Source organism: Argiope bruennichi, chromosome 11 (assembly GCF_947563725.1).
Source record: "Argiope bruennichi chromosome 11, qqArgBrue1.1, whole genome shotgun sequence".
Classification (NCBI taxonomy): Eukaryota; Metazoa; Arthropoda; class Arachnida; order Araneae; family Araneidae; genus Argiope; species Argiope bruennichi.
The window spans coordinates 30082965-30099799 of record NC_079161.1 but is presented as its reverse complement, the minus strand read 5'-3'; the positions used below and the strand labels follow the sequence as shown (position 1 = coordinate 30099799).

General features: G+C 31.7%; 2 protein-coding genes across 3 annotated transcripts in view; one reads left to right on the top strand and one right to left on the bottom strand.

Annotated features, from left to right (window-relative positions):
• LOC129957653 (cytochrome P450 4V2-like) overlaps window positions 1-16835 on the bottom strand; it is a 105798-nt gene that overhangs the window by 67818 nt on the left and 21145 nt on the right. The window lies entirely within an intron of this gene.
• Window positions 1-16835, top strand: part of LOC129957654 (uncharacterized) — a 34263-nt gene that overhangs the window by 15983 nt on the left and 1445 nt on the right. Inside the window, exons 6-11 of the mRNA XM_056070096.1 lie at window positions 3973-4160; window positions 7056-7154; window positions 7249-7354; window positions 9673-9745; window positions 10337-10388; window positions 15868-15940. Of these exons, the coding sequence (XP_055926071.1) occupies window positions 3973-4160; window positions 7056-7154; window positions 7249-7354; window positions 9673-9745; window positions 10337-10388; window positions 15868-15897 (548 nt within the window). The 3' untranslated portion in view covers window positions 15898-15940. The remainder of the gene's footprint in view (window positions 1-3972; window positions 4161-7055; window positions 7155-7248; window positions 7355-9672; window positions 9746-10336; window positions 10389-15867; window positions 15941-16835) is intronic.

The following is a 16835-nucleotide window of genomic DNA, read 5'->3' as shown; positions in this document are numbered from 1 at the left end:
TGTACAATTGCAAGATTAGTGAAACACGCTTAAAGATTGTCAGAATCTTTCCGGTCGCGGCAGTGTTTGTTTTATATTCTTGCTTCGCTGGTTTAAAAATAGACTGAAGGAGTCGTTGATTTGCATACTTGCCGAGATCAAAAATAACCACAAAGCGGCACTGTCAATTTGATTTGAACCTTGTGGCAAATGTCAGTTTTAGTTTCACTTTGTAGTACCGCTACAAACCCATTGTTGAATTTGGCTCAAATTTGACAAGTGTCTACACAATACATGTTAGATATATGTGCCCATTCTTATCTATCTACCAATCTTTGTTTTGTAAAGATGTGCTAACTTGTATTCGAACGCCAGTCAGACTTCCTCAGAACAGATTTTGCTCAAAATTTGATAGAAATCTGCAAATTTGGTATAAAGAGCTTATATCAAATTTCGACCGTCTCAAATCGTTTTTGAGTTATCTTTGCCACAGACAGACTTTTTCCGAAAATGTGTTTTTTCGAACTCAGAAAGATCTAAAACGTGGAGATTCGTGGAAATCTCGAGTTTGAATTTTTGGACAATTATATGCTTTCTCTAAATTACGTATACGAGAAAGTAAGAAACTAATCATTGTAATTACTTTACAAAATTTCGTTTTTCATGTCCATAATATACAATTATTTGTATTTTGTACAGTTTGAACTTGTATTATGGTATTGCCCAACTTATTAGGTCATATATTTTCTGTAGGATAAATTTTTCAATAAATATAGGATATTATATGTGTTCGTTTACTTTATTTTAATAAACATTAGCTATCTTGCAGATTAATATATTAATCGATATGTAACCGATTATAATCTCAGCGCGATTTAAATGTTAACTTGCCCTTTTCGGCGACCAAATGTACGCCAACCATCTAATATTTAAAATAGGTGGCAAAATCAAAGGACCATTCCCCTTATCACAAACACTTTACCGATTTCATCAATTTTTATTTTGTATGAAATTAATGTCACAAATGGCCATATGAAAGTTATATAAATTTTATATTAAATCAATCATCCGTGTCTTTCAACCAATGACCATTTCTGAGAAAAATTTGAAAAGCATTGTTTAATCGTATGTTCTACTGCAGTAATATTTCACTTTAACAAAGTTCCCACATCGTAACATTAAATATAATATTGTTACGAACCTGTGATGCTGCTTCCCAGCATAGTTGGTTCCATAGGAGGTCCCAGATCTTGGCGACCATTTGGCGAATTGGTGATGAATTTGGCGACTTTGGTGCCAAAATAGATTATAACCAAAACATCGAGAATTTTCCCAAACCGTCCAGTAGGAACCGAGTTAATCCTCGAATGTTCCTGATTGGTTGAAATGCTTCTAGCCCCGCCTCCTGAGACCTATAAAAGGAAGCAGCCGCAGCTGCCGGGCAGTCGTGAATCAATGGAGTGCGAGAATAGTCGGAAGCGAGAGAGAAGAGAGTAGTCGGAATCGACGGTAAAGCACTGGCCTTCCAGAAATAAGCGGAGCAGCGACGGAGTGAAGCTAGTGATGAACTAAGCTGTGAGCTACTGTCTGCAGTAGAGTCTTGTTATATGATGCTGTGTATACTGTTGTTTCTGCATGTCTCGACTGAAGATAATCGTCTTCTGTGCTGTATGTAGTTGTCGTCTTTTTGCTGTCCTGTGTGTCTTCGTGCAAATAAACGTCGCTGTTTATTTTTTACTGCCGCCTGGTGATTGAGCGTTCTTCACACCATATAACTTCCACTATCCAAACGAACCCCGGAAATTTTGTAACAATATCTAATGCACTGATTTTACAAAATTCTATTTCATATGATATCTTACGACACCCTAGATAGGTCATCAAGAGTTATCTGACCCCTTCACCTCCATTTACGAAAGATATGCCAAAATAAAATTTAGACATAATCTCCATCCTTAACAAGTGCATCAATTTCATCAGTTTACGTATTAATTAATTTCACTATTATGCTAATATAGCTAACCGTCATAGTACTCTATCATAACTACAATCATTGTTTAATATGATACTTATTATTCTATATTATTATTATGGCTAAATTGAATGCAATTTTTTAATCATTATATAGTAAGATAAGAGAAAGTATTCTGATGAATCAAGTTACATTAAGATTTCGTATCGAAACGGTACTCCAGGCTAGGATTTACATATTTTTCATCATTTACATATTTTTGGAAATTTCTCGCTTCCTCTGAAGTCAAAACTCAATACGAGCACAAAATGGATTGAAATTTAAGAATAATTTAATGATAAGTAAAGAATCAGTACTTTTATGATTAATAGTTATCGATTTCTATGATCAGTTAATAATTCATTAAGTTGAATATTATGAATAAACAATTAATTGTAAGTCCAACTGAGAATATTATATAGAACTTAAAGGAAATTTAATTATTACGGAAGAAAAAGTCACATTTCCCCCAAAAAAGCATGAGCCCAAGCATGAGTGAATAAGACAAAAATGAGCATTTCCCGCTCGCTGTTACTTTCTTTTTGTGCTGAATTTCTAAACAACCAATCTATCAATCTTTTGATTTTTTTTCATGAATGTGTTAGTAAAGTTTTAATATTCATATAATATACAATCTACCATTTTAGTTAGTTAGATATTCACCAGATGTCGCCGAAGTACAGCAAGCACGGTTTGCTTACTTCATTTGAGTTACTGAAAAATAAACCAAATTTTTTACTCTCATTGTGTTAGCGTGGCTGCTAGGCTCTGGCTTTCAACGCTAGCGAAGTGATAAAATGTTTTAAAAATAGCAGAAAAAAATGCCTATTTTTCACGTGGCATGCTATAGGCCAAGTCCTCTGATATTCATGTTACAAAAACCGTGCTGAAGAGATATTTCCTTATTTAAATGTTACTTTTCTGGGGCCGATAACTGACATAATTGACTAACTAAAGCGATAGAAGGCACATTAAGTTAATACCAGCGCATTTTAAATAAAACTTCATAACAAAGTTATTTATAACCTCTTCTCTCCTCACCAATTGCTCTCAAAATTTCATACAGATTAAAAATGTAGAAGAAAAACCTACATACTAAATTCATTTGATAAGGTTATTTCATTTTCGAGTTCTCGCTCAGTCTAAGGTAGACAGTTGTTCAGAATTGAATTGTTAAGATTTTACATTCGTTTGTAGGAACAGATTGTGAGTAACGCAACTCATCATCGCAAGTCATTGTGGTTCACACGTAACTAAATATTATAAATAATTGTTAAATGTTCTGTATTTGTTTAATTATTATAATTGTTCGTGTTTGTTTTTGAAGTAATTGCTGCAAAAATATTTTATTTATTATTTTGTGTTAAAGGAAATTGTTTTTCTGCTGTTGCATCTGGCAACGAGGATTATGTTGTAAAAATAAATAGAACGAGTGAAATGCTCGCTGTTACTTGGAATTGACGTAGTCTGTGTTTGATTTTAATTTCTCTAAAACACTTTCAGTCGTTGGTCGTAATATCCTAAAATAAGAAATGTTTATTTTATATATCGAGCGTTTACAATCTGCACTTTAAAACGCAGAGTCATACGCCAATAAAGGGGTGACCCGGACGTTCATCTAGACTTTATGTTTCTGAATTATAGCTTTCACTATTCTATTGACCAACAAGTCAGACAGATATTGTCAAATTTAGCTCAGAATAATCCCACAATCCTGAGCGACAATATTCCATATTTAATTCATTTAGCTAGCACTAAGCCTAATTATCATCGACATATGCCCTTGGACGTAAATGACAGACAGAGGAGGATTTGGTCAAAAATCTTATTCGGATTTACAAGTTTGATGTTAAGATTAGATACCGTATTCATTGCGTGTAGCACAATTAAGATTTTGAGTTATCGTATGAATAATTTGCTTATTTTCTTTCTCACGTGCAGTGTAATATTTTGAGTATTTATCAAATATGCTCTTTTTACAGAAACCAACGAAGAGGGAAATCTGAAAATTGTCGATTTTTTAATTTACTCACAGTTGAAAGACGTTTTCTTTGCATGGTCACAGGACCAGGTCTTCTTCTCGGTCCATTCTCCTTTTGTTCCTGTGAATCCCCTTACAGAAGGAGATAGTTTGGAACCAGGATTTAAGTACAATGTGTATATACGGTTGGTAGGTGACAATCAGAAATTACTTTTAACGATCGTCAATTTATTTATAATAAACAATTGTTTCTAAATCTCAAATGAATCCAAAAACATAAGTATTTGCAAATTTCCTTAATGGACCAGCATGGGACGATATTACTTAATAAGTAAACCCAAAAACTTATTTTTGCATGCGACCTGATAATAATTATAATCTATCAGAAATATAAGCAGCAATCTCAACAGATTAGTTCATGATCTATACTTAAACCATGAAAAGCTCTATAAAAAGCAAGCACAAATTTTTTTAATTCATATGATAAGTACGTAGTTTGAAGATAAGTCACATTTTTTGTGAGAGTGTAACGGTTTAGAATACAACTGTTAAGACTTAAAGAAAAGCCATATTGTATTGAAACAGCATTTTGCTTGGTGACCTCAAAGCTTTAATTATTAGACTCATTTCGATATTATCGTGATATATATATATATATATATATATATATATATATATATATATATATATATATATATATAATCTTATTATCTACTATCATCCCCATTTTAATGATAAACCTTGAGATTTATATCATCATTTAACCAAAAGTGCAATACCTTTAAACTAAAATAGCATTATTTATGATTATTATTTTTCAATTAATAAGCTTCAAAACGTAATTCTTTTCTCTTATCAAGGGGTATTAATAAGAAATGCGCATAATTTTGAACACATTAATTAAAATAGGCAATGAATGATAGTATCAAACGGAAATGAAAATATTGCCAACTTACGACTTTTTTAAAAATACTATCATTCATGTTATTCATATTGAAGCATTTGTCCCAGCGCTGGATCGATTTGAAAATCTAGGTCTCAACAAATGCCGTCGGCTGCGAGTAAAGCCTCTGTGGAACTGCCCGTTTGAGGACACAGAGAGTCAAACTTCTGATCGCCGAGGAACCTCTTCAAGGGTCCAAACTAGAGATGCATAATCCACGATTTTTTGAATAACAAATAATATTGCTATTGTTATTTTTAAATATGCGTTCCAAATATCTGTTATTTCAATCATATTATTAATTAAAAATTATTACTTAATATTAAATATAAAATTTATTAATTGTAATTAATACTTAATTTACTAATTGAAGTAACGTGTGATTGAATTAATTTATCTGTTTCAGCTTACTTCTTAAATTTTTTTTTTCTCAAAACTATTTATTTAATTTATTTATTAGAGTGGACCATTTTCTGGAAAAGGTGAGTTAAAAATATATGTCATTTCTTTAAAATGTTTACTTTAGTCCTATATTCTACTAATAGATGGCGCCAACAGTAAACAGAATACATGTAATCAAAGTCAATCATGTCACGAGCAATTAAAAATGATCTGTATGGAATAGTGCATCATCAAATACGAATATCGGTCACTCCCGTAAAGTGGAGCGGTGACTTCGCACTTTCCAGTGAAGCCTCCCATTTTCCGGTGAAATCACCGCTCCGATAAATTTCAGTGATATGCAATTCAATGATACGATACGATAATTCCAATAACCGGTCTGTTCACTTTTCAATCCAATCACAGATTTCTTTCGAGAGCTTCCATTGGACAGATCGTATCGATTGTTACTTTCCAGTGAAGTCACCGCTCCGGCAAATTTCAGTGATATCACATCGATTGTTACTCTCTATTGTGATCCAAAACCTGTAATCGAAATATCATCAGTAAGACCGTATCAAGGATTTGAATCACACCCTTCTTTGAAAAGTATTGATCACTTGTATTTGTGACTTTTTGATATTGGTTACGTAATAACCGCTCTTAAAATATTCGTCATCCCTAGTCCAAACAGATTAGACTTTCATGCTCGGGTTGTATGGTAAGTGCCCCGAAACTTCACAACCGAATCTTCGCAGTTTTTCACGAAGGAGGAGGGACCGATCATTGAGCTTGCCAAAAAGCAAGCAGAACATCGAACCCTCAGATTTTAATCTTTTTTGAATTAATAAAGGAGTTTCTTGGCTGTCAATAGACTGGCTTTGAAAACGATGAGTGACAGGCCGTGTTAGAATGGCTCTACTCTCAGCGACGGCATTCTATGAGACCTGGATCTTCAATTGATTTAGTTCTAGGCAAATGCCTCGATGCGAATAGCACTTATGTTGAAAAGTAATGAATTGGTAATGCTTTCCTTTCATATTATCATCTCTGCAACCTTTATTACTTGTTCAAAACTATGCATGTTACTTATTGTTACCTCTTCATATGTGTAGGACGGTGTCTAGGGGTAAAGTGGTAAAGGGGTAATTACTTTGAAAAAGGAATAATAATAATCGAATTAAACAAACAATTAGTTTATCAATATTAAATAGAATTAAACATTTAGTGTTTACAATATTAGACTATTTATAGAAGGGGAATAAGAAATTTTAAATAAAGAGCATGGTTCACCTTTGAGATGGTAATGCCAAACATGGTCAAAACCTAAAGAGACATTGTTTCTGTTTTCCCTTTAAAACGGGACACATAAACAGCGTCAGACCTCACACCTCCAATACCGAAGACAAAGTCGAGTGTTTTTCTTTTAGAAGCTTTTAGACGCCCTGATGTCATACGCGCGCTAAATTCTCTCATTGGATGTTAAAATTCAGTTAGATCCGATTTGACATAATTGGTGTCGCCATCTCGAAATTTACTTAATAGTTTAATTAAATATTCTTGAAACAAGTTTATAGTTCTTAATATTACTTTCTACATAAATAAAAAGATTTTAAATGCATAAACATTTAATTGATTGGAATGATTATTTTGCAAGTTATTAAGTCGTGCCTTGTAACTTTCCACTCACGTCTGTATCAATAAATCTGCAACTGTGGTTCCAATGATAATTTCATTAAACTGAGCTTAACTTCTTTCAGGAGGAAGAGCATCTTCGACCCCCACCTTATACCACTAATTGCACGGATTACATAGATCTGTGGAACAGAAATAACAGAACAGGCGCTAGATCTCAAGAAGTATGCCTTATTCAATGAAAAAAATTCTGTAATATCTTCTATAGATATAAATTTTCTATACCCATCAAATATTTTCTTTTTTCATACTTTTTAGATGTGCAAAACGATTTGCTATCTATCATACACAAGAAAGTGCTTCGGATGTGAAAAAGCCAAATTAATTCTCTATGACCCTGAGAATCTCTGTCCAGAGCGTTTAAGTGAGTAATTTTGGATTTAATAATTGCGAAATTTAAAACTATTACGTCATATATATATATATATATATATAATCTTGCCACCATTCATGCACCATTCTTTCAATCTTATTAAAAAGAACCATTTGACAACTGATAGTTTACGGCTAGTAAAAATGGAACGTTACATGACAGAAAAACGTGTTTTTGTTGTGGAACAATTTCAAAAATAATGAAAGTCTGGCTGCCACATTTCGAAAATTTGAGAATTGGCCCTAGATCGTGTGATTTAATACCATCCGATTTTTTTTTCATGGGGTTATTTGAAGTAAAACTCCTATGTCAACAAGCCCACAAACACGCGTACATTGAAGGAGAAGATTCAATGCTGCATCAACGAAAGGCGGCCACATTTATGCAAAATGGCAATGGAAATTTTGACAAAAGAGTGCTATGCGCCAGCATATCCGTGGAGATCTTTTGCTCTATGCGTTATTCCATACATAACCCTATCTTGTGTACTTCACGATTCAATAAAAATCTAACATTTTAAAGAAAAAATACCCCGTGTTTTTTTTATTTTATTTAATTCAAATCTTGTGTTAATATGTTGTTCTATCATGTAACGCTTCATTTTTGCTAACCCTAAAATATCAGCTTTCAAATAGATTTTTAAATAGGCTTGCCAACACTTTACTACACGAATGGTGGTAACTTAAAATCTTGCTTTAATTTTGGAGCACCCTTTAATGATATCTCGTTTTATGTGAAATCAACTCATTACTCAATCAAATCAAATCACTCGCAATCAAATACAGATGTAAATGGGCATGCCATCTAATATTCAATTCCAAGTCGTCTTATTTTGTACTGCTACTTCCTACAAGATTACTACCAATTTAAAAATTAATACATGTTTTTTTTATTTATTTATATGCGCTAATCATTTGATCAGGTATTGACTGCATAGCGGAAAGAGATTTTAAGCAGAAATTGGATTGGAAAGATTAATGGACTGGAAAGAGTTTTATCCAAAATGAAATAACACAACTCACATTTTCTCGTTAATTATTATTATTATTATTATGATACGATCAGAATGTCACAAATGAACAAACATTGCGAATAGAAAGAGTAGCTTCGCCGAAGAAAAGAACACTAAATGAAATGCAGATAGAAATGAAAACCTTTAGAAAAATCCCTTACTTCTCCCTCCCCCAAGATTCCCCTTGCTTTTCTTAACTTTTTCATATTTGTCCGTATTTAATCAAACGCCTTTCAAAAAAATTTATTAATGAAGGAAGTTAGACATTATTAGAGAAATTTGAATTTGCATTTGAAAAATTTGCTTCTATATTTAACAAAAGAACTCAATCTTCACAAAACTACCATTGAGGGCTTATTTTTTAATCTTAATTTTTCTTTAATTTTCGAGTGAAATAGAGATCAAACGTTTCTTCATGTTACATGTCTTTCAAAACCCGTATTATCAAGCGATATAAGAATTTTTATGGAAATTGAAGTGCAACGTAGCACACTTTGTTGAAGTGTTTATAGAGGGCGCAGCGATAGTTACTTATCATAACATTCCTACAACAAAAATAGTACTCATGGTATGGACAAAAACTTTTTTTAAAACAAAAAAGAATAAATAATAACGGGTGGATGGGTGGTAACGCATTATATCATAAAAGCTTTGGAAACATTTGAAATAAGGATAATAGCACTTGTATCAAAAAATTCATTCTTTAATTTTCATTCCTGAGCAAAATAGAGATCGTACATTTCTTCGTATTACAATTTTCAAAATATAATTTATTATCTTCAAGTGATGATGAGAAACTTTATCAAAATTTATTTGATTTGATTTAGTGGAGTTTAGTGGCGCAAAAAGAGCAGCGTTGTGCACTTAATTTATTGAAGCTTTTATAGAGGGCGCAGCAATAATTAATTATCATCACAATCCTGCAAGAAAAATGATACTGATGGCAGAGACAATAAGTTTTTTTTTAAAAAGTAAGAAGAAAAAACGAGAAAGAATTGATAAGCGGGTACAGGGGTAACAAGGCATTTTATTATAAAATATTTGAAAACATTTGAAATAAGATTAATAGAAATAACTTTTATTAAAAAAAATGTGTAAAGTTTGTTTTTATACACTGAAAATACTAAATGTTAATATTGACAATTCATCATACAGCAATAAACCCAATATCATGGAGAGGTAATAAAGTTGCTGTTCTCAGAAACTGACCTCTAATGTATTTTCAACTATTTGCGGTAATTTATTGCGGTTATTGTTATATCTGAAATTGCAAATGTGCTCTTTTCCTTTGTTTTAGATACGACTGGTTGTCCGTATAAATTTTATGCTGAGGTTGAACCTTGTAAAAGAAGATGCAAACCAAGTTGTGTGTAAGTTGGTAAATTATTTAATTACTGCTTTATTACCTTCCAAAAAATAGTTCATAAAATACCAATTCACGAAAGCAGTAAGATTTATTTTTATTAAAAATTAAGCTCGAAAATCATATCCTTGTTTTTTTATCATTTAAAATTTCAGGCGGTAATATTAACAATCCGGCATTAAATGATTCAAACAAGAGAAAACTTTGTATTAATTAAAGCTCAAGCTCTTAAAATGAAATATAACATAGATGTAACAACATTAGACGCCTCCAACGCCTTAGCATTCTTTTTCCAATACTCTAAGTAACTGGGAAGAAATGTTACAATAGATATATGAAATTTTAAAATTTGGCCAAAATGCTTTGCATACTGAAATAGATAACTTGGATGTGAAGAGCGGATCAAAATCTTCTACCACTTGTCATTAAAAGATTTGTTTAAATCTATATTTTATTATATTTTTAGGAATATTTTGGATAATTCTTGCTGAAAAGAATTAGTTAAACATAATAGATTTGCAGAACTGTAATTTAGTATATAGAAAACAATATTTTTTAAAATGTGAACTAAGCAGTTTTCTCTCTTTGATCATTTTAGAAAATTGAAATACCATTACTCAGTAAAGAAGATAGAAACCAGCGAAAAACGAGTAAGTTTCGCGTTGTTTATCATTTTTTTTTAATGCCAAATATATGTTGTGCATGCAACTGCTAATTTCTCTGGCACGCAAAAAAATAAAGACCCTATTAACATTCTTTGATATAAATGGCTTATACGTCACTTTAATTTTTTTTTAATAATACTAAATGTGGCGTTTTAAAACAACTTTAAATTCACTTGGAGAATAATCTTATTAATTTGAATTTTCAGATAATAAATTCTTGTAGGGGAAGTGTTGTAAACGACCTTACACAAGTTTTATAACTTTGCCTTTCTTTATAAATTCGAAACAAAGCGAATTTTTTCCTAAAATCATCGGTGGGTCAGTGATGGACTGTTGTAAAAAGTCTTATTTTTGTGAATTTAAATTCCGTCGAAGATGTCTTGCTTAGGAATTTGATAAGCACTTTCGTGTCATGGCAAGCATTCTCATGGTCGAAATTTGGAAGAATGGATATTGTCTTAAATAATCGTTTTTTATCTGTAATCTCTTATACACTCATGTCCATAAATTAAAGATAATTTAGTCACTCGGAAATCGAACTCTAAAATACATATATCACCCGTAAAATGACTACACACATTTTCAAAAATCAAATGCAAATTGCAGGAAGCCACCAGATGACACCGATAGTACGTCACAATGACGAGAGTGTAAGAGAGGGATGTCTAAAGAATACAGGCAAAGAAGTAAAATAGTTCGCAAGCGCTTGAAGCCATATGAGATGCACTAGGATAGAGCCTGGGAGGGACCTTGTGGTTCGCAGTCCAGTAATTAAACCATTATACCAAAACGATCGTTGGGGTAGAAGAGTTGTTAACTGGCTTATATGCTATTCACCACAGTACATACCTAGGCGTTGTACGGACTGTATTGCACCGTCTGTTAGATGTACTATGTATTAACCATCATACAAACTATGTAATATTGGTTTTTGTAAATAGGTGGTTTTTTTTTTTTTTGTAAGTTGCTCTAGGGTGCAAAAAATTGCAATTTTTATTAATGATATCAAACATATAGCACTTTTTTTGCTCTTTACCTTTTGTTTAATAAATAGGCTTTACAAATAAGTCACATTTGTTTTGCTTCTGACTCTTTCTTTTCCTGAACTTGCATTATCCTTACTTTATGAGTGTATTAAGAAGTCCCTCTCCCTATAACAATATTGAAACTTCAAAAACGGAATTAATCTGGTAAGTGGAAATTAATAAATTGCACTCGAAATCAATAAGCAAGTTTCCTAACATTTATTTTTGAAAATTTATCGAAGTAAGTTTTTAAGTCATAAGTAAAACATTTTAAAAACAGGACTCCTATCTAAAATAGACAAACAAAATCTTTAATACAAATGATTTTGATAATTTACTCTTCCTAATTATGAAAAAAACGATGAAAAAAAATATTTTTTCATTAGAAAAGCAATCTTTAATAGATCATTGTAATTTTAAAAAAATCAAATTTTTAATTTTATATTCAATTATGAATTTTAAACTCTTTTGCATTGATTAGTTCTGCTTTGCTTGAGTAGGGAACAGCCATTTGGTTATGCATGAAAAGATTTTAAGCCAATCAGATGATTCGATTAAAAAATAAATACCAATGAAAATGGAGTAATTTGTAAAGACCATCATACGACTACCATAGCAAGAGGAATAGAAAAAAAAAGAACAAGCTAATTAGATAAAAAGACTATTAGAGTACTACATCCCTCCTTTCAAAGATAAATTCCGGTAGCTCTATCACAAAAATGCTAATTGGCCAAAAATGTTGTTAGGATAAACTATCAAGCTATAAAATGTATAATTGTGCGTTAATTTTTACGACAAGAAGAGAAATGAAGAAGCCAGCACGATACATAACATCGCTGAGGGATTTGCATATATTTATATATTAAATGAACACGAATGAAAATTTGATACAAATTATTGTACCTAGTAAAATATAGAATTTAAATATATACAATTATTTTTGTATTTTGGATTACATAAATTGTAATCATTATTATATTGAAGTTCAATACAATGCTTTTAATACACAATGTTTTTGGTGAATCTGTTTGAAATATATTTAAACAAATCCGTTGGTTTTCCCACACAAGTGCATTAAAACATACAATTGTTCCTGAGATCATGGATTCTTCACATTCAATCCACTAATTTTCCTTGGCATCGTGATCATTATCAACTTTATTGCAAAAGTCAGTTTAAATGGAATTGGAAATCATCGAAATTAATATTAAACATTAGAAACTTTAAACGCTACTAAACTTTAAAAACCTTAACCTTCTTTTGACAAAGCTAATGATGTAAATGCACTAAACTTTCCTTCCTCTCTATATATACGTGCATAAAAGTATTTCTTACTTCTTGAATTCCGGATTGAGAAATATTGTCTGTTGGCGCCATCTACATATCAATAACAATACTATGACTATTGATATATTACATTCTAACTGGAGCATTTCAGAAACTTTAAACTTCAGGACAATATAGATAAATTTGCAAAGAAAAAAAATAGGTCTAATAGTATTAGTCTATAAAGAACATACATGCAAATTTATGTAAATCGATCATTAAAATTTGCTGTATTTACTGACACATTTCAGTTACTTTTATGTTTTATTTTTATTTTTATGTATTTATTTTTGTTTTTGTTATATTTTAATACATAAATTTGCATTTATTTATTTAAATTATTTTCTTTTCTCTTTCAGTTTGCTAAGAGGTATGTAATTCCATTTTATCAAAATCTTCTGTAAAAATTTAAATTATTTTTGTACATTCACAATCTTCTATTTACTTTTTAGTTTAAAAAAAGGATTGAAGTGTTGTACGGTTTTATGTGAAAGCTACGAAATCTCAAGGTTTTGCACAATAAAGTGTAGAAACAATCACTTCTAATTATAAAAATTAATTTGAAGATATATAAGTAGTTTTAATTGTAAAGATAATTAAATAAAATAATTTTTATGGATAGAAAAAGACTACTGTAATTCTTCTTTTTTTGTATAAGATATTTGGGAAATTGACTACAATAAGATGCTGTTCAGAGATACTTTTTACACTTGCCACGAAAGAATTCGTGGGATCCTCAGAAAAAGATAGCTGACCTTCAATTTAGTTATGAAGTTAATATAAGTAATAACCATATATTTATTCAATAAATACTGAACTAATTAAGTTGAAATATCATTTCTTACTTCGAAAACAATTTGTTCAGAACTCTTATCTTTCATGCCATCTCTATTCTTTTCAAGCACTGCACCGATGAAATTTTGCAAATCATCTTTTACTCTATCAATATCTGGAATGGGAATAACGACATTATCTCCAATATCAAACTCGGAATGTGCTGCCTTGATCTTTTTTATACGTTTGGCTTGCTTTATTAAAGTTTCTTTGGCTTCCTCTCTAACTAGAAACATATTGGTTGACTTCCTAGCAAGCATATGCTCTCCTGATTGTGCTAATTTAGTTTCTTGCTCTTCTGTATTCATGTTCTCGAAAATTTTCTGAACATCCTCGTCTTCGATATTTTTTTAATAACTGATGGCAAGATTGTGGTTTTCATTTCAACTCTTGGTTCAATTCCAAACATATATTTCTATGGTGATATTGTTTTACTCTTGAATGCAGAGCTCTGTTTTCAGGAATTGGACAAAACGAAGACCATTAGACCATTTTGTAGTTTGATTATCCTTCATCCATGAAGCCAACATATTTTCTACGTCTTGGTTGGCCCTCTCAACTGAACCTTGTTACTGGCTGGCCGAGGTTTCCCATGAAGAATCTTCAATTCTCGCAAATACGTACATAACTGCTCTATAATGGAATTTACAAACTCTCTTCCATTATCAGATTACAGTATGCAAGAAGCCACTAATATCAAAAAGATATCAAGTACTTGCAAAGCAACTTCTTCCGTTTTTTTTGCTTTGAAGTGGTCGTAATAACACAGACTTTGTTAAAGGTTTTTGGTAAACCATAATAAACCTAAATTCATTATCTGCCTGAGATTGCATGTCAATAAAATCCACTTTTTAGCATCTATTCACTTCTAAGTGAAGTAAGGAAAGGTTTAGAAACCAAACCTTTCCTTTTTTTTAATTTTTTAAATATTTTTTCTGTTAACATATTTCATAACATCGATAAAAAAAATTGTATCATCTCAACAATTATGTTAGCATATTTTCTTGAATTTTCAATTTTAAGTCTGTCTCTGTGCCTATGTCCTATGACCACATGTGCAAATTCGATAGCTTCAAAAATTTCTTCATCTGATAAATAATATTCTATGAGCTAATTTGAAGAAACCAACTTTTTTACTCCACTGATTTCAAGAATGTCAAACCTTTTTAAGCTGCGGTATTGAATTGAAGTCTTGCTAACGGCAGATTTTACTTCTTCAACCTCAGATAAGAAAGTGTTGTATTCATCATGTATAATAGCTTTAAAGCTATTCTATTTTTTATGTAAAAATACCGTAATTGTCCAAGAAATTTATTTTTACCCATTTTTAGCGCAAAAAGCATTACCATTTTCTTCTTTCATCGTAAATAAATCAATAGCACAAACACGTTCCAGCATGAATATAGCTAGACGACTGCACTTGCTTTGAAAATTTCACAAGCAAGAAATCTAGATCCATATGATTTTAACTGGACAATACCTGAAATATCTAGAGAAAACGGATTCTCCCTAGCGCTGTAAGTTAAAACGCGTTTTCCCTATTTAATTCGCGTTTTGACTGATTTCGGGTTTTCAATGTAACACACACACACACACACACACACACACACACACACACACACACACACACACACACACACACACACACACACACACACACACACACACACACAAGTAAGCATTATTATTTTTTTTTGAAGCAGAATGCAGTTTCGAAGACAGAAAGACTCATTGAAGTTTTAAAGTTCACTTTATTTTCTCTCCCGCGAGACAGGCGTAAAAAGAGTGAGAAACAAATGATCCCTGTCTTATATACTGCGATGTTTTAATAGGGATTTCCATGGCATGTCAATCAAAAAGCAAGGGAAACACAGGTATCTTTTAGAAAAATTTGTAAAATCAGCGGTATTTTATTCCTTCACGCAGAGCGTGTGAAAGCGTCGGCGTTTAGCCGATTCAGCAATTTTACAAAGCTTCTGTTGAGTTAATTAAGTAGAGAAAGTGGAATTGGATCATGAAATAAGAGAATGAAATTACTATGAGCTAAATTAAGATAAAGCTTTGGAAATTAATTTAGATTAAATTAAGAGTATAAAATTTCATTACATACATACATATATATATATATATATTCCGAGTTACTGCGGTTAATAATCAAAATATGCATGTTGAATGCCTCTATCAAAATATTTTTTGAAAACGGGCTGTATTCCAAAAAAAAATCAATAATAAAATTTTAATATTTAAAATGAAATTTTTCTTATGTTTTCTCTTTACAGAAATTATATCACAGTCGGTGTTTTTGTTAGAGATACAGATGTCACCGTTTTGAAGCACAATCCTTTGTATGGAGTAAGTAAACTCTTGAACAATTTTCGTAAAATTATAACGACTGCACCTAACATAAAATCTAATAATTATGAATTGTTTTATTCTAGATATTGACAGGAAGGTAGAACTTCCTAATTAAATGTAACGTTTCAAATGAATTTTTTGGACAGTCGCTATTTACTATTAAAATTCTAAAGAAGGTTAGAATGGAACAGAAACATTTTGCAAAGATATTACTTTTTTTTTTTTACTGAATCTACTGTTTGTTTCACAAAGGTTTGTACCAAAAGTAATTTAACATTTTATAAATATTAATGACGTATACGCAATAGTTAACATTTGTTACGAATCTGGAATGTTGCTTCCCAGCACAGTTATTGCCATCTCAGGGAAAGATAGTTTTACAGTCAGCTCTATTGGATGCTGATCGGATGCCGGATCAATGATCCCTGGGATTGGCGAACATTTGACGACTTTGGCGACAAAGAGGATGATACTAGAATCTTCTAGAATTTTGGCGATAGGACCAAGAGGAGACGAGTAACGTTTGATTGTTCGAGAACCTTCTCTGCTCTGCTCCGGAAACCATAAAAGGCCGATAGTTCAAGCCTAAGGCAGTCGTACAGTGTCCTATAGTGAGTCAACGAGGAATTAGTTGGACCAATCCAGCGAAGCAAAGCATTGAGTGGATCTCAAGTAATTCGAGAAACGATAATTGATATCGTGCTTCTAGTTTTGGAGACAAGTACTGAAGTAGCCAGTCTTATAGTAGTGAGTCTGAAGTTTATCAATTATAGTGAGTCTGCCGTTGAGTATAGCTAAAGCGTAGTGATAGTAGAAAACAGAGAGGTTTGAGAGACCTTAGTGAATAATTCCTTAGATTCCCTCCTCCTGCTGAGTTCTATCGGGCCGCTTT